The 19012-nt window shown below is 38.3% G+C and overlaps 1 protein-coding gene across 3 annotated transcripts in view; it reads right to left on the bottom strand.

Moving 5' to 3' along the window:
- The window catches only part of LOC139148132 (metabotropic glycine receptor-like), a 90182-nt gene that overhangs the window by 21646 nt on the left and 49524 nt on the right, over window positions 1-19012 (bottom strand). For all 3 annotated transcript variants that reach the window (XM_070719440.1, XM_070719441.1, XM_070719439.1), the window contains exon 3: window positions 731-857. In XM_070719440.1, the coding sequence (XP_070575541.1) occupies window positions 731-857 (127 nt within the window). The remainder of the gene's footprint in view (window positions 1-730; window positions 858-19012) is intronic.

Below are 19012 nucleotides of genomic sequence, written 5' to 3' on the forward strand. Positions count from 1 at the left end.
ACGTCGGTTGGGTAATTGAATAGTCTATTTTCAAGCGTAATGACGCATAAGAGACCCGTCTTTGTTGCCGGGTATAAACCCTTTACGTCTGCCCAGTATTGAAGAAATCGTTAAGGTAGTATGCGCCTCGAAAGTGAAAGACTTAAACTTTTGCTCAAACTTTCCTAAACGAAACTTTCAACCATTCTCTTACCAAATCAACAATAATAATCCGGGGTTAAGATGTGAAGTTTGGAACTAGCGAAACAAATTACCAAACATTTTGCAATATTTGATATTCAAAATGGCCGCCATTCCTGCGTTAACTCTATGGGGACAAATTGAATTTTGGATTTTCTAAAAACTAAGACGGTAAAAGTTTTTCTTTCTCCAAGAGCTTTAAAATGAGCCCCAACAAGTGGTAGATCAGAAAATAATTCGTAGAAATTTGAGAGTCCAAATATCTATCCCCGAGACGCGTTTACCTTAAGCCAACTCCGATGTATTCTCTGATTTATGTTTGTATTTCTTAATTATTTTATACCAGACTGACCGAGACGATATTAGTCAGAGATGTGAGTATGCTGTAATTTCTGTCCTTTCCCTGAAAAATACACTTTTTCGGCATCAACTTCGAAGACTGTATCGGATCGGAACGGTTAACGGTTGAGTCCGTCAATCTGGTCGCCTGGGCGCGCTTGAATTTCTCCATAAGATCATAGACCTTACAGGTACCTATGATAGGACCTACCCTTGTGGTTTCAGTCTTGCATTTGTGCGTGTTGACAAAGGGATCAAAGTCAACATCAGCGTTGTCTTCGACATCGCATTGATTGATGTCAACTTGGTCCAAGTCCACATCTATTGTCGTCACACCTCTGAAAGAAAGGCATATGTGTACTAGATAAGTATTTGACATAGATCTTAAACACCTGACGGACTCTTACTTACCGTAGGCCTAATATGTGCCTCGAAAGTCAACGACTTAAACTTTGCTGAAACTCAGGAAATATTTCGACCATTTTCTTTCAAAATCAAGAATAAAAATCGTGGGTCACCGTGTAAATTTTGGTACTAGAGAAACAAATACCCTAAGAAATTACCGATATTTAAAATTCAAAATGGCCGCCATCCCTGTGTTAACTCTGTGGAGACAAATAAAATTTTCGAATTTCGAAAAACTAAGCCGGTGATAAGTTTTCTTACACCAAGAACTTTAAAATGAACCGCACAAGTGGTAGATCAGAAAAGAATTGTAAAAGTTTGAGAGTCCGAATATCTGTTCCCGAGGCGCGTTCTACCTGTTATTGCTGACGGTGACATACGACAGTGCTGCACTTTGGGTTTTATTTTAATGCAGCTTTCTGTCGCAGGTCTCATGATGCTGTTACATGTATGTAGCGCTATGCTACCCATGCATCTTCTGTTGTGTTTTTACATGAAGCAATCTTCATATTGTAGTCATGAGACTTTGGTTTGTATAGAACGCCAGTACATGTGCTACCTTGCAAACAGTTCAGAATCGGTAACTTTACGTTGATAACGGTACTGTATTGTTTCTAATCTTGAGTTTGTTCTACTAAAATACAGTATTACTTTTTAGTGCCTGGCGTATGCGCAGTTTAAACGTGTTTAAACTGCGCCTCGCCCGTTAATTTGGCTTTCCTCGAGCCCGCGCCCACAAATAAACGTTAATGGTTAGAGCGGAGTCTGCCATTTCCATTATATTATCAGCGAACCCAAGAAAACCGTTAAAATTTCCGAAAATTTTATGGAGCGAACGACAACTGGGCCCCAGAAACTGAGCATTACGCGACGCACTGCCACGCGCTATGAAAAATTAGCAAATCCGGAAATGTTTTCAGAAAAAAGTATCTCAACTTGACCTACAAGTGCTCCATTTTATTTTGTGATTGATTATGATTTACGTTTGAGCTGTAAAGTTACGATACTTTAAGTTGTTAATCTTATTATTCATATTCACGTGCATGTAGACAAACCATTACTGTGTATTTGTGGTCAGTCACATGGTTCAGCTCGACCAATCAAAATGCGACGGGCAGGGCATGGTAATATAATATATTGTAACCCCCTTTCGTCGAAAGAGCGCGAAAGCACCTATCAGAAGTGTAGGGAATTTGATGTTGGTCAAAAGTCTGCTTGTGCATCCCGGGCAAAAGCACACAGTGTATACATCGTTAGTATACTCGTTGTAATGGCTTCTCCTTGATAACCATTTGAAGTTCAATCACATGCAGACAGTTGTGGCACATTGTAACTAAAATCAGGGTTGATAGACGTCGATTCCATCGCTGTGCTAATATTCTGATCGGTGCTTTCGCTCCATTTCGATAAAAGGGATGCTACGATGCGCTTTTGTGCTAGCGTAATGTTCACGTCGATAGCCATTTCCGTGCCCGGACGCCGCTAGTACCGCAATTCGCTTAGTCTCTCAAACGGATGACGCAGCCTTCCTATGCGTGTCGTCAATCCTGCTTCCATCGGGTATAAATAACACTTTTATGAATCCCGCATCCATCGGGTATAATAACGCTTTATGTAACGCTGAAATGCTCTAATTGGTGTGGAGTGAATTAACGGCCCCGCAACAGCAGAAGCCGGGGCCATTCCATTGTCGCTGACCTTTTCCTGGAAAATGTAGGCTGCTAATATGTCTGAGTGGGATACGTTCCTTTTTTAGCATGCCGGTGGATATGGAGACTTTTAATAATATCTCACTTTGACTGTTGCCATGCCGTGGAATCTTGATGTTATATTCGGTTGTGCGTGCCTGTGTTTGTTTTTATGTGTTTTGAATAATTGTTTTCCGTTTCAAGGAACACTCAAACAAAAATTACTGCGGGATAAGTCTAATATGCTCATAAAATGAGATTTCAGTCTAATATACCCTTTAAAAGAGACCATCAAGAGATCGACATGTCTGGAAAATGTGCATTGATCCTTTGACATTCACCCGAAATGTAATCACAATTGCCGCGGATTCGCTGTTAATCTGCCCTTGACAATGGCCTGTCGAAGTGAGTGCGCATTCCTCGACGTTTGTATCGCCCAAGTGGAAACGTTCTTAGACGTGAAGGCCGTATGCAAGCTAGACGGGGTGTGTGTACTACCTGAACCAAGGACCCGTAAATATTCAGTTGACGATCACTACGCTTCAAGCGATATGACGCCTGACTAGGTCATCGTGGTAAATGATATGACGTCACGGCGATGAAATATCTCTAAACAATGAAGACGCATGAAAGAATTGTTCTGCAAAATGACGAAAATTTAATATTTAAATTTACTCATCAGTGTAGCTCCCCGCTCCTTGACCTTTCAAATCGCGCCCTCTGATTGACTCTCAACCGATCGTAAGCACTGAGTAGAGGCAGGTTCAATTGATTCAAGAATTACGAAATGTCATGCAATTTCTAAAACGCTGGGTTCTATCATGACGATCGTAATCACTGAAAGACATCACCACCTTGCTACAAAACCTATTAAAGATATGTCAATGCAACACAAGTATAAGATATAAAAATTTTAACGAGACTCGTACCCTGTCCAGTATAAGTATTCTCAATTGTGCGCGTATTAAACACAATTGGCTACTCTCATTGATTGTGGGATTTTCTTTTCAATTGTTGATATAAATCATCATAATTTGAGTATGATGTAGAGTCATTGGCTATGATCAATGAGACTCTGAATTTGTCGATCTTGCTGAAAGCTATCACTTGGAGAATGAGCACGCGATACACTATTACCGACCACAAATGCCAGTGATATTTGTGATATGCCTTGTCGGCGTTATCTGCCAATGCATATTAGATGATCTATTTCCAGGCTGTCTTGTATAAAACAGTGCTCGTTAAACACACATCATCTGAAAAGGGTATCTTCGCTATCATGTTTCACTGAATCCGTGGATTCAGCTTCCTCACTACTACCTTTCAACTCAACAACGATTCGTCAAATTCATACGGCACATAATTGAGACTTCGTCTAGGCGTCTCTCCGATCTTTGCCTATGGCTAATCATATCTATCCGCGTGGGTAAATAGTCCCGACACGATCAGGATGTAAGAGAATTGCAGCACTTAATAAATTTTAAAAGATACCCACGCATAGTTGGATAAAAAGTAGTGAGGTTTTTATCATTCAGTTTTTGAGACGTGAGGATATTGCACATCCTTTAATTCATCGAGTTACATGACAACAAAATGCTTCTTCACACAGGGCTGGACTGTTTGCAAAGCTATTCTGACAGGCACAAGTGAAGGAGAAATAGGGAAAGCTGGACCCATAATACAATTCTCTGGAAGTTAGGGGGTTGCTTGTATTTACTCTTCATAAAAGGTACCCTCAGACAAAAAGGTCTGATTACTACTATCGCATGAAGGATGTGCCAATATACCCCGCTTTTGCCGGTGTTTTCATCGCCCTTTTGACGTTGACTCCATAGAATTTTACACAACTGAGAACAACAAATTTGCAAACCCTAGAATTCGAAAGATTTAATGCTTCGTAGGCTTGTTGATTCATAAAGGACTACACATCAAACATAAAATTTAATCATTTTACGTACAAAAGTTAAAATTGCCAAGTCTTTCGGCAGATGTTACACATGGATCCATTTCAAATAACTAGTTTAAGCTAAAAACGTAGTGGAATAAGGCGTGTTACTCTTGGTAAATAATTTCCTGTGTAATTAAAATGCTTAAATTAATAAGGAAAAAATTAATATCACTCCTTCCCTACGTAGAATATAAACTGTGTGTTACTAAACGGTATGATTTTACCGCCAGTCGATATTAACTCTACCTGAGTAAATATTTACCACCTCCTTTATTCGATTGCCAGTTTTCACAAATTCATTTTCTCTAATGCACCGACATAATTGAGAAATGAAATTGGTCAACATCTTCTATTATGGTTAGTAAATTGCTTCATTTCATGCAACACGCCCGAGTCACGTCGTCATGCTAAAAAGATGTTTGTTTCTGAAAGGCTGTTGATATAGCATGTGACTGTATGCCCTAAGTTTTTTCTGAGGATACAAGGTACTTGTGTAATTCAAAATTTTTTTCAGTTTCACTATACATAGTACTTTATCTATCTTGAGCGACGAGCAGTGTTTATCGCCAATCGCATATACCGAATAATTCTACTTTATAAGATCAACTTATTACGGTTAAAACTTTTTATCTTCCTGGATATGATTTATTCAGATTTTAATCCAATTACAATTTCAATCAAATAATGAATATAATATGCTCAGCTTGAATCCGGCAATCTGATTGGCTGGAGCCGGGGTTTATATTCTCAACAAGAAGACCTGCGCGCCGCGTAACATTTTTGAGCTCGCGCAAATTTCGAACGCCAACTTGAGAGCTCAACGCGCCATAATGTCGAACAAGTCTATGGCTTCAGATTGATTTTGATTGTTAAATTTTAGTCTGGTGCAGCCTGACGAACCAACAAATTAAGAGTTTCTGTAAGGAGCGGAGGCTATGTAACAACAACATGATTTTTTAAAGTTTTTTGAGCGTTTTTTAAGTAAAATTCTTCAAGTTCGATGTCTAATCGCGATATCGATGCGTTGCGTAACCGTATTTTATGAATTCAACTGTGCACGCGCGCGCGTTTGAAACGTTCTTTTTTAGAGTTTGTATGAGGCTGGGCGCTCCTGAACTCTCGTTCCAACTTCGGCCCTAAATAACGAAATTGCCCACTTGTTTTTAACTTTAGCATATTATAATGAGGTTATAAACGGTGCGCTCGGGTATTTGGTTGCGGATATAAGACCTCTGGGGTGAAAATTAGCATATTTGGGTGAAATAATCACCTCGCTTCGCTCGGTGATTATTTCCCGCCAAATATGCTAATTTTCACCCCAGAGGTCTTATATCCGCAACCAAATACCCTCGCTTGCCGTTTATAACCTCTAAATAGCTTTATCTGTTGATGGCGGAAAATGTTTGACATGATCAAATGTGATGTACTGAGCAGGTAATTTGAGCTGGGGTCACCAAATTTGACCTTTGCGGTCGGCTCACAATTTTTATACTCCAATGCAATGTTTATTTTCAGAAAGAGAGCAACAACAACTGTTGAAAGCTCAGATTATTAATTCTGCAAATCTCTTAGACCACAAAATGCATCAAACAAGCCCCACCTGATTCATTCAAGCCATCAAATAGTCCCAATACCCTATGATACCTTTTGGGCGATATTTCAACCAACCTTTCGCAAAGGCAGAAAATATGAAAGTTGAATATTTCTTTCAACTCCCGCTGATCTAGTTTTGATTCCATTCCTTTAAAAATATTAAAATCAATCATTTGTCGGTGTTCTATGAATAAAATCAAAAATTAAAAACAACTTTTGACGGCATTTTTATTCAAATTTAATCAAAGTCGACCGTGACGAATCAGCAAAATATTCGCGAGCGAAACCCAAAATAGATGTAGAGCGGGTCAATTTAAAGTACACCATGCAATGAGTTTTCAGTACCATACCCCCTCTGTACGTCAACCTGGGCTGACAATTTTTGAATTTCAGATGTTGATGTAATTTGTATGATGTAATTTGTACTATATGACCCAATCAACAACATGGCAGGGGCCTCAATCGCCATAACGACATCGCCAATGTAGTGATAATTAAGAAGACTAATTACATTACGCGAGACGCAGATGAGATTCATTCAACTTTCAAATTTCTGTTGAACTAATTATCAATTTGAAATTAAATATGATAGTGTAATGGAAAACGCTTTAATTGAAGACTCTATGAAACACCGGCACAATTAGTCTCGTGTAGCTTCGTCAAAAGTTAGCGTGGCAATCTATCAACAACGTAACTGAAAGTAGTGACCATTGTTAAAATATCAGAGTTACATCGAATGAACGATGTTATGATGCCTGTATTAATCTAAGACAAATAATGCATACATACATACATACATACATACATACATACATACATACATACATACATACATACATACATACATACATACATACATACATACATACATACATACATACATACATACATACATACATACATACATACATACATACATACATACATATATACATACGTATGTACATACATACATATGAACTTATATGCGAACGTTCATGTGTGTGTGGTTATTTAAAATTTCAAATACCTGTACTATGAGGTTATTACGAAAATACCGCAAAGGATGAACGAGGACATTGGCGCAGCGGCGCCAATGTCCGAGTGCATCCTTTGCGGTATTTTCGTGATAACCTTATTATTATACATCTTACTTTCGTGACTGGGGCGTCAAAATGTCAGAGTAATGACCGTTTTCGTGCAATGTCAACAATTTTTCTTCCGATTTTATCGCGCCAGTGTGGAACGCTATCTCGGACGCGCTTCTGCAAGTTTTGGAGTCAGTGCACTACACAGACGTTCAGAGCGCGCCCTGGACTTGTTCTGGCACTCGTCCAATGGGTCCCTTGAAACCGTTCGACAGTGAACGCGCAGATACAGCCGCAGGGAATGGGGCGCCTTGAAACCGTACGTGTTTCGGATCGGGCGTTCCGTACGGCTTTTTTAGCGAACGCAAATTCTATTGTTCTCGTTGGTAGATGTATAATGATTGATTTTGTTCTGAAAGCGCACATCACTGAATGCAATATTATTTGTAGAGGCTTTGTTTCTAGTATTCACAGGCAATATATTTAAGGGTCATTGCAGAAGACCTTGCTGTGTGAACAAAAACATCTGTAATATACTTGATGGCGTCCAAAGACAGCAATTTAGTTGATGGCATGACACTGAGAGAATGTCCTCGCGTTTTTCTCTGTTGTAATTGTTAAACTAATGGTATGCCTGAAACTGCGAAATACTTCAGCTATTATCGCGACTCGTCGTGTAGGCGGCTGGAGTGTTTTGAATTTTTCTTGAAATTGCTGAAAATTACAACATTTATCAATGACAGCAAGATTGTCCGAGACTTGCAACCGTCATAAAAAAAACCTCAAATCAGGCCTTACTTACAATGTGGATCATTTGTACACACCAAAAGTCATACAACAGAACAAAGGACCGTATCAGATAAAGCTCACGTCCACAATCGTGACGTAGAAACCTTAATTGATATGTACTGTCCGTAAGTCCCGCTCTGCGGGGTGTTTTCTTGGCGGCTGTCAGTCTCGGCAAAGAGGAAATTTACAATTTAAAATAAACTTCAGCCATTCAAAGTAAATTTTAAAACATAAAACAAGCTAGGATAATCACGTTCGTATTCAGCCTATGTCATAATGCAATGCATTTCTTCACAATGTCGCTGCATATATATATATATATATATATATATATATATATATATATATATATATATATATATATATATATATATATATATATATATACACAAAGTAATGAAATCTATTACTTAAGTTTCATGCATCCTGCAATTCTCAGATAGAAGACTTAAGGTAATTTGTGTATTTATAACGCTCTGCTTAACATCTAGCACTGTAATATCCCACGAGGACATCTGTATACTTCGATATAGATATATATATATATATATATATATATATATATATATATATATATATTTACTTCGAGATATATATATATATATATATATATATATATATATATATATATATATATATATATATATATATATATATGAAATATGCGAACTGGTGAGTCTGTATATGCTCAGCACACTCGCCAAGAAGTATACGGATTTGGTGTACTCAAAAATACCACGGCCAGCAGGGCGGAGAAGATCATAAAGGAAATCACAAAGGTATTTCGTGAGATTTGCCTGAGAATCACAATTGAGACAAACCAGAAAATAGCAAACTTCTTGGATGTGACATTCAATCTGAATGACGGCAAGTTCTATCCGTATCGTAAACCAAACGATCAAACAATGTATGTCCATAAGCAGTCTAATCACCCGCCAACAATATATATATATATATATATATATATATATATATATATATATATATAATATATATATATATATATATATATGATAGTCCTATCGCTATGACGATACATAGACCTTGAAAATCTCAATAGTAAGATACTAATATGTTTAAAAGCAACTGACATTTTCATATTTTGTAATATGTAAACGAATCGCCATGAACTTTTGTCTGATGGTCTACCCTTTAGAAGGGATTCTCGATCGTAAAAAAACACAAGAAGTTCCCTTGTATAAATGTTGAGATGTTGACAGGAGGAACATTGGAAGTGGTTGTGTTTTATTCCTGAGCCCTGGATTCGTCTCATCGCCTAATGCGTTTGGTAGAATTGTCGGTTACGCGACCCTCGTGTCGATTGTGTAAAAGCAACCATAACGTGAATAGTTTTCCGATATGAATATTTTATAGGACGTAACAATGAGGTGCTGAAGGCCCTGTTTCATGCAGACTAATGCGCCAGTTTCAAATTGATATGTGAGAGAGAGAAGGCAATTTGTACATGGGGAAATGGACAGCAGCATTACGACTGTCGTTAAATATACCGACACCGTAGGTATTCGAGAATATAAATGTTGTTTCTCAAATGATATCAATGGGACCTTGAATATTAAAAAGATAACGAGAAATGATAAATGTGGTACATTATTTTTCCTTTCAGTCTGCACGTGGGCATATCCATGTTCGTTCTATATTTGCGTGTTATGTGTCTGTGGCGGTGTTATGGTGCTCAGTCCATGGTACAATACCTATGGTTGTTCGGAAACAGAGCACAGCATGTTGTACATTATTATCTCACACCTTCTTGGGCCGTTTATGTATGCTCTTCCATCGAACACCGCAGATTTTCAATTCACTTTGTAGACAACATCCTGTACACTCGCGTTGCGGTAGAAATTGAGCTGTCTTTGTGCAATATGCAAGACCCTACAATAATAGAGATACCTGCTACAGGTTTACGGCGTCTGGAAACTTGTATTGGTCCTGAAAACAATTTCAAAATACACATCGCATAGTCTTCTATTAGGAGACCAATACTGTAAGCCAGCCCGTAAAGCGGCAACAACAAATGGCTCCGACTTGCCTGTGTCGACGAATCGTAAATGCTTGAAGTTGCATCGTCACCGCTTGTAAGTCACTGAAGTAAGTCATTGTCAAACTCATGACAAAGTCCTCATTTAAAGGCAGGATGTGCCTCGGGGACAGATATTCGGGCGACCAAACTTATGCAATACTTTTTTCGTCTACCACTTGTGTGGCTCATTTTGGAGCTCATTAAAGGGAAACAGTCGTCGGAACTGCGCCTGTGCGATTTTCTCTTTTACAAACAATGTATTTCGTGCACGATATCTAGATACCCCTCATCATCATAGTTGCAACATTTAACTTATTCGATGTAGATTATGACATGATTTAACTTTCATCGTACCTTGGATACAGTGTTTACATTGGTCATATGGTTCTCATACGACCTTTATGCGCAGTTCCGACGACTGTATCCTTATAAGTAAGACCTAAGACTTCATCTGTTTACTTTCGTGAAAATAGAAAATGTAATCCTTATCATAGAGTTAACATACGGATGGCGGTCAATTTGAATTTCAAGTGTCAGTAAATAGTGCCAAATTTTGCATGGGGACCCCAGATTTTTATTCTTGATTTCAAGCGGGAACTTTTCAAATTTTCGCTAGAGAAGGTTCTAGCGAAAGTTGAGGTCTTTCATTGTCGAGGCGCGTACTAAGTGGTTGTTCAGTTCCTCGGCGCAGACGCTGTAGCAAGCAATATACGAGACAGATATGGCTTTCCAACCGTAAGAATTTCGGCACATTTCTGTCGATGATGCTCGCACACCGAATCATTATTTATGGCACAATTGGAACAACAAGACTCGGTCATCTAAAAACTATTTTTTCTGACAAAGGAAGTGTTCAATGTCGATGGTTCGAGTCAACAACCCCGGCGAGCTGTGCCGTAAACGACTGTGCTGTAAAACCCAACATACGACCACAAATCTGTTATCCAGACACTAAATTACAACGACCCACTGATGAGTTGAACTATTATACCTCAAAATAGCAACACAAACGATTTCTTTTTCGATTCATAATGTCCAATAATTCCCCCCTTCGGGCTAAAAGGGAAGGTTACCATGGAGATTAAAAGCTTATCCGCGCGAGTGAAAGTGCCATGTCAATATATTCTTTCAATAATAGAAACAGCGAAAGGCTGGTGAACATCGAGCGAGATATAAAAGTAATTCAGTTAACTTTGAAGCAAAAACTCAAAATTAGGCAGTGATTGTTGTCCGTCAAAATATCAAGTGACAATTAACTCGTAGAACACTATTTATGGTGTTTTATTCCGGTTATTAACTTCGGAAAAGTCATTAACATTTAACCATGCCATTCTGAAAATTTCAAAGGAAAGTAAAAAACATATCACGTGTTATCAGTTAAATCCGATGAAACTATATCGCTATGCTTTTTTTTTCAAACACGATGCAAGAAGTCCTTACAAGCATTTTGATTCAATTTACTCGGAATTCTGTTAAACGTTTACGAACGCTGAAGAGCCGCGCTTTCACGTCACGATAATTTGCACCCACACCTGCCACCGCGAAAATAAATTTAAAGCATTCTGATTACTGGTTCTCCACACGCGACCGTTTCTAAGCTCACAGAGATTTGCAATCACATCTCCCGATGCAAACGATGGATTGGTCTCCCAGCTCCACGGGACCCAGAAAAGTAGGTCAGCGGCGACCATTGAAATCGATAAAGCGATATGTGAGATTTGCAATAAATACCAAAGCGTGACTACTTGGCATTAGCAACGATTTCCCATATCTCGTCTGACGTGTCAATAAGAGGACAATATTGATAATCTGTGTTACTGAAGTAGTGGTATGATTTGCGTTTTCTGTAAACTCTGTCTTAAGACACTATTCTTCTTCGTCGCATATAAGTCACTCGTTTCGACATGAATTATGACAACGCCTGGGTCCTGGAAAACCGTCCGACGGTCTACTAGCCTGCCTTGTACATCTTGGAATTTCTCTCCAAGGTTCAATGTTACTTACCTAAAGAAAATTAAAGGTTTTGATCGGATTCCTTTGCTTAGGTATTGTTCAAGGAAGTTTTCAACCAAATTCTTGCTTGATCAAGAATGAAAATCTAGGGCTACAAAGTGTTGTCTTTGCATTACGATAGCAAATTACGTTAAGTCGACCACTCTTCAGAATTGAAAATAGTCACGATTCTTTGTCATTACTCTGTATCAAAATCCAATTGGATTTTCGATTTTCACCAAGAAAATTCAATAAACTGAAAGATCGAGTTTTTTCAACAACTGTCAAACAAACTGTATGTATAGACGTACGACACAAAACATGGACCAGAAAGAATTTTACGAGTTTAATCGAAAGTAAGAAAATCTGTCACGGGACACATTCTACCTCTGGTGAGTTTGGACATAGACCCTCGAGAAATACTCTATAATTATAGTTTTTTTAAAAAAGATATATCGTCTCAACTTCTTGTAACACGTGAACCATTTTATTCTTTACAAAATATCTAACATAGAACAGGCGGCCATCTTGAATTTTGGTTATTGGTTAATATACTGTTTTCCTGATAGAGGTGAACAACATCGTTTTGCACAGTGATCCCGAGATTCGATTTTAAGTTCGAAAAAGAAGAAAAGCTGTGAGCTACTATGCACTAGTCAAGACTTAAAGACGGAGGGGTTTGTCATTAGCTTTATCTCTAAAGAAATTAATTGACAGGACACAGATATCCAAGGAGAACAAGGGGCAAAAACTACTTTGTCAACAAACAGTAATGCAAGAACCAGGAATTGAGAACTGCCGCTTTAAAGGTGACCCTTAACCTATTTGTCTACGTGTTCCCTCAACATTTGAAATGCAATATACATGTAACAACAGTAAAACCATTATCCAGTTCCATATTTACTTTGTAGTTACCTCAAGCAAAACATCACATAGCCGAGGAAATAACGCTGTTTGCACGACGAGTTGAGAAATCCCCTCGAGCAAACTATCGAACTCTTGAACTTTAAACGAAATCATAGAGCGATACACGGCTCTAAGGACTGGACATAAATTACAGGGGGGGGTGGGCCGGTGTTTTCGAAAAACCGCTGCGTAAAAATAGTGACCCTTCAAAAGTTCATGCACAAAAATTAGTGACCCTCCCCCTTATCCGTGCATGAAAATAAGTGACCCTCCCCTGTTACTCAATACCCCCAAAAAAACCCCGCAATGTATTAAAGACCCCCTTCTGACTGCTATACTTTTTAAGTCGCCCTCCCGAAAGGAAGGCAAAATGTGGCCGATATAACGCGTTGTCCAAGAAATATCAAATCATATGTGTGTGATAATTCATGTAAATGTACTTTGCTTGAAGTGGCAGGTAAAAAGTGCATGCCTGTACAAAAATGTAATTTTTAGATTTTATCGATAATGTTGATTCACTATGCATGTAGTCGACTATAAGAAAACTACGAACGTGTATTTTCCAGTATAAAACTAGCTATCTTTGTTCATATACAGATGTTTAATAACTGATATAGATATACCTGATTAGCATGGGTTGTTTACAAGTGCACATGTGAACAAGATATTTGATTTTGGAATTTCTGTCAAAATGTTGATCCACTATACATGGGAGTCTATGACAAAACTATACATGGGAGTCTATGACAAACACTGTCAAAATAATTTCAGAATTATAAATTTGCACTATTTGTGCATATATGGACCCTCAATAATTGACATAATTGTGCTTGATTAGAAGAGGGTGGTAAAATGTGCATCTGTGTACAATAACTTTGTTTTTGGAATTTCGCATAAAATGTTGATCCACTATACATGGGAGTCTATGACAAATCTGTAAAAAAAAATTTTCAGAATTAAAAATATGCACTATTTGTGTATATATGACCCTGAATAATTGACATAATTGTGCTTGATTAGAAGAGGGTGGTAACACGTGCATCTGTGTACAATAACTTTGTTTTTGGAATTTCGCATGAAATGTGGATCCATTATACATTGTAGTCTATGAAGAAACTATGAATAATTTTTTTTAAATACAAAACTTGGCAAATCTGTGTATTTATGTATGCTTGATTATTGATATTTATGTTCTTGATTAGACTAGAGTGGTTACAAGTCCATGTGTGTGTAAGAAATTTGATTTTGGAATTTCACCGAAATGTTGATTCACTATACATGGCAGTCTATGGTGAAACCCTATGAATAATTTTTTCCAATACAAAAATAGGTAAATCTGTGCATTTATGTACACTGAATTATTGGTACTAATGTTCATGATAGACTAGAGTGGTTTCAAGTCAATGGTTGTGCAAGAAATTTGATTTTGGCATATCACTTAAATGTCGATTTAATTTTTTTCAATAAAAAAATAGGAAAATCTGTGCATTTATGTACACTTGATTATTGGTATTAATGTTCATGATTAGACTAGAGTAGTTTCAAGTCAATGGGTGTGCAAGAAATTTGATTTTGGAATTTCACTGAAATGTCCGTTCACTATACATGGCAGTCTATGATGAAACTATGAATAATTTTTTTCCAATACAAAACTTGGTAAACCTGTGCATTTATGTACACCTAATTATTAGTATTAATATTCATGATTAGACTAGAGTGGTTTCAAGTCAATGGTTGTGCAAGAAATTTGATTTTGGAATTTCACCAAAATGTTGATTCACTATACATTGTAGGCTATGAGGAAACTACAAATAACTCATAGGTTATCTGATCCTAAATTGTTATTCAAAAGTTGTTCGACCTGAAGCTTCCAGTTGTTATTGATGACACTATGCACTATTCTGAACAGTTTGTATTCTGTCAATGTCCTCAAAAAATTAAAAAATGTACATACAGCGACATGAACGTTTGACACCGACCTATACCCAATGTATTGTCAATGGGAGAATGATGTCAAATAAGTAATCTCCCAAATTGTTATTGAAAGAGTCATTATAGGGGACAGTTATGCACAATAGTGTTGAATAAGTAGAAATCATGACAACTTAAATCAATGTGGCTGCTTGGATCATCAATACATTGTTTATTATACCTGAAATTTGCGCCCGAAGGGCGCGCCGAAAATGGTAATGGCAGAAAATGAAAGTGCCAGGAGGTATTTTTTCTTTTTCAGTATTCCATAACGTGCACATGCAATTTCAGCTTTGATGCATGAAAAAGGTGACCCTCCCCATAGGCTTGCACAAAATTTTATGACCCTTCAAAAATGCTTGCGCGAAAAATGGCGACCCACCCCCAAAAAACACCGGCCCACCCCCCCCTGTAATTTGTGTCCAGTCCCTAAATTAATATGCTATTTCAGAATTGTGTGCATTTTTAGCGTAATTATGGACAGAAAAGGCCATTTTGTGGTTTTTTTTCAAATAGGCGTACTGATGTTTTGTTCAAATTGTGGATGCTCAATATGTGGGCAGCGCGAGTTTCTTATTTACCGACCACAAACAGTTTACTATACTGCGAAAATCCGCCGGTGATTGGCGGGCTCTACTCTACGGGAGTTAGGTCAGGTCGTGTAAGTTGAACAAAGGTACAAAGTAAACAGTTAACTCTGTGATATCACAGGAGACACAGACAATATTTATGTGGTGTGTGTGGAATAGAAGATATATTGTCGTTGCATTTATATTTTCCATTATTTCCGATCAATATTGATTTCTTGGAATGCGAACACACCAACACGAGTGTACGTTTTTTAATCTGGCTTCCTTAATCGCCTTCGTGTAGGTGCCGCTGTGTGCAGTGTCGTCATGCTCACACTGCATGGAAAACAAGTTGTACTACGACGAGCGCGAGTACCTACGTGTATACCAAGAATGGCCCTGAGCACGGGTCAGTCACGGAATCTCGACGGGGGCGATGTTCACAGTGTAGTACACACAACCTCAATGACAACGATGTCGAAACAACAAAGCATATCAACAACAACAAATACGGAACATTGAATTTTGTATATATGCTGAGACCAACATCAATAACGCCTGACTACCTCTGTGGACCGCTTCCGATCCGTTGAAGGGTGTGCGTGAAATTTCAGCCAAGTAAGAGCACAGTTGAATGCACTTGTTGGTATTGACCGCTTGGCTATCCAAAAAACACACAGTAGGCCTAGATCAGATTTATTTGCCCTTTTCAATCAATAGTAACCAATCTTGTAGTGTTCAATTTTATTATTTTAATGCTGCCCGTTAGAACATCTCCGTGGCAAGGCCAACATCCTTTTTTTCTTTTCATATCTCACGTTGTTATTGCCAATTGCAATCCTATTTTAATTGGCTTTCACTAATCCACAGCGCGATTGAATACTGGACTAATATGTGTGAGATGGAGGTCACAGGTCACGCAATACTTGATGATTGCGAATCGACTGGTGTAGACAGACATTTGATCCGTTTCCGAGACTCTATTTCTAGGTTTCGTGCCCCGTACTCTTATGTTTACAAGTTTCACTACAGGGCCGACATGTGTTCCAACTCGCCCCCGGGTTCAATTTCACTATGTTTCACGATGAAATACGACCTACAATTCATTTACTGAATGTCTTGACATTTCGTTTGGATTTGTGTAATTTTTAATTTGGTAATTTAGAAAGGGTAATAATGAGAATTGTATCACGATAATGTCACTAAGGTTATAATTCTTTCGGTATCACCTTTTTAAGAATAGTAATTATCGAAGGGACTACTCGGGCCGACAAGAAATATGAGCTTGTAAACGGTAAACGAAGTCGCAAAGAAGGAACATACAGCCAAAATGAGTTTCTTTGAAATTTAATATGTATCCCCAGTCGTTTCGTTTGTTAAGATTTTAAAATTTACTGCTCGAGAAATATGAAGATATTACTGAGCATGCGTATGGTGAAAAACAATAGCCTGCAAATATCGTAACGACAAATTAAATAAAGCTGACAATGGCGAGTGTATCGATATTGTGTAGGCAACCCGAGTTCAAACTTGCGTCCAGGCATGCTAAGGTCTGCAGCGATCAGGAGATGCAATGACGCCAAAGAAAACATTTTTAGTTTATAAGTTCCTAGTGCCCCTTATGTTTGATGCTTGCATGAAGCTTCTTTAGTGATGATGTATTGGCATTGCCGCCGTACGTCTTGTGGCATTCGTGTGTGTGATCACTGACACTGTATTCAAATAGCCGTACGCGAAAGGAGTATGGCGTCGGCGTGTACAGATTACGCGATTTCCTTGACGGACGTTCGTAATTAAAGTGTAATGCGCCATTCAGCTGATTCAGTGCGAGTGACTTTTCACAGGTCAGCGCTCCGGCAATACGGTTATTTGCTATTTTAATTGCCACACTGCTAGTCCCAGAATTCACCGAAGTCACTCATAGTCACGTCCTACAAGAACATCAAAAGGCGCGTGGATATTAGTCGCCTCTTCGGGATAATTCTCTGCTCGAGTGTATCGATGGGTAACACGTGGTAAGCATGACAGATTCATAGAAAGTGAAAAAAGAGAGCAGGTGGATGTAACGCATTTATCTCATTCCAAATAACGTCGTGCGTCGGGTTTCGAGAGTGCGCCCAACAATTTATCTAAACGTATTAAAGGTATACTGTCACCTGTTCAAATTTTGCCACAGTTACCATGGAAAGAGAAAATCTAACCAATCACAGATTTTAAGCAGATAGCCGCTTTTTAAAAACAGCGTCCTCACATGAGCATTTCAGGAATGCCCCTTTGACCATATATGGGAATATTTAGATTACATGTGACTGTATACCTTTAATGAAGAAACCCTCCCCTTGGATGTCACTGACAAGGTCAAGTTACCTGTGAAGAAACTAACAAAAAGTTGTCAGTTCCTGTGTTTCGGTGCGCCTATATACGTACCGTAGTTGAACCTGCCGACCCATCAAATTAGCCTATTCCAAATACAAAACATTCGGAAAAAACTGCACGCTTCATCAAGCTGCAGAACAAAAAGATTGTAGGAAAATGTTTCATATATTGGAAAAAAGCACGTCAGATGAAAAACGCATAACATTATTTGCCAAAATTTCTCCTTAAGGTAGTATGCGCCTCGAAAGTGAAAGACTTAAACTTTTGCTCAAACTTTCCTTAAGAAATCTTTCAACCATTCTCTTTCAACATCAAGAATGAAAATCGGGGTCAACGTGCAAATTCTCAGGGTACTAGAGAAACAAATTACCAAAGATTTACCGATATTTGAAATTCAAAATGGCCGCCATCCCTGTGTTAACTCTATGGAGAAAAAGTAAAATTTTAGATTTCGAAAAAGTAAGCCGGTGAAAGTTTTTTTCTTTTTCTAAGACTTTCAAATTTACCTCCACAAGTGGTAGATCAGAAAAGAATTGTAAAAGTGTGAGAGTCCGAATATCTGTCCCCGAGGCGCGATCTACCTTATTTTTCTTTATTTTACGCGCGTCCCCGCTGCAATGCCATGTATCAGTTGACGCACATTGAATTACATTTGAGTTCACTTCAGCTCATGTGGACGACTGAAAACTTCTAAGGGATGGACCATTAGACCTTGGGAGGGGGGGTGGTCACAATGAAATTGTGAAAATTTTTTTTTTACTATTGTAAATTTCTGAAATTTTTTTTTTCCAATTGAGATTAGCTGTGCAAATTTTTTTTTTTCAGAGTAAATTTTCAGATTTATAATTTTTTTTTCGTTCGTCGCTGTCTGAAGATAAAGAGGGCAAACATGTGGTGCCAAGCACCACAAGCGGCCACGCAAGCGGTCACTGGGAAGAGGTCAGGAGAGGGGTGTCCCCCTGCTGCTGTTGGAGCTTTTGAAAAATAGAGATTAAAATGGTGTTATTTGGTGGCACTTGGGGAGTATTTTTGCGGGGGAGGTCAGGAGGGGGGTGTCCCCCTCCTGCTGTTGGAGCTTTTGAAAAATAGAGATTAAAATGGTGTTATTTGGTGCACTTTGGGAGTATTTTTGCGGGGGGAGGTCAGGAGGG

The sequence above is a fragment of the Ptychodera flava genome, chromosome 13 (assembly GCF_041260155.1).
Source record: "Ptychodera flava strain L36383 chromosome 13, AS_Pfla_20210202, whole genome shotgun sequence".
Taxonomy (NCBI): Eukaryota; Metazoa; Hemichordata; class Enteropneusta; family Ptychoderidae; genus Ptychodera; species Ptychodera flava.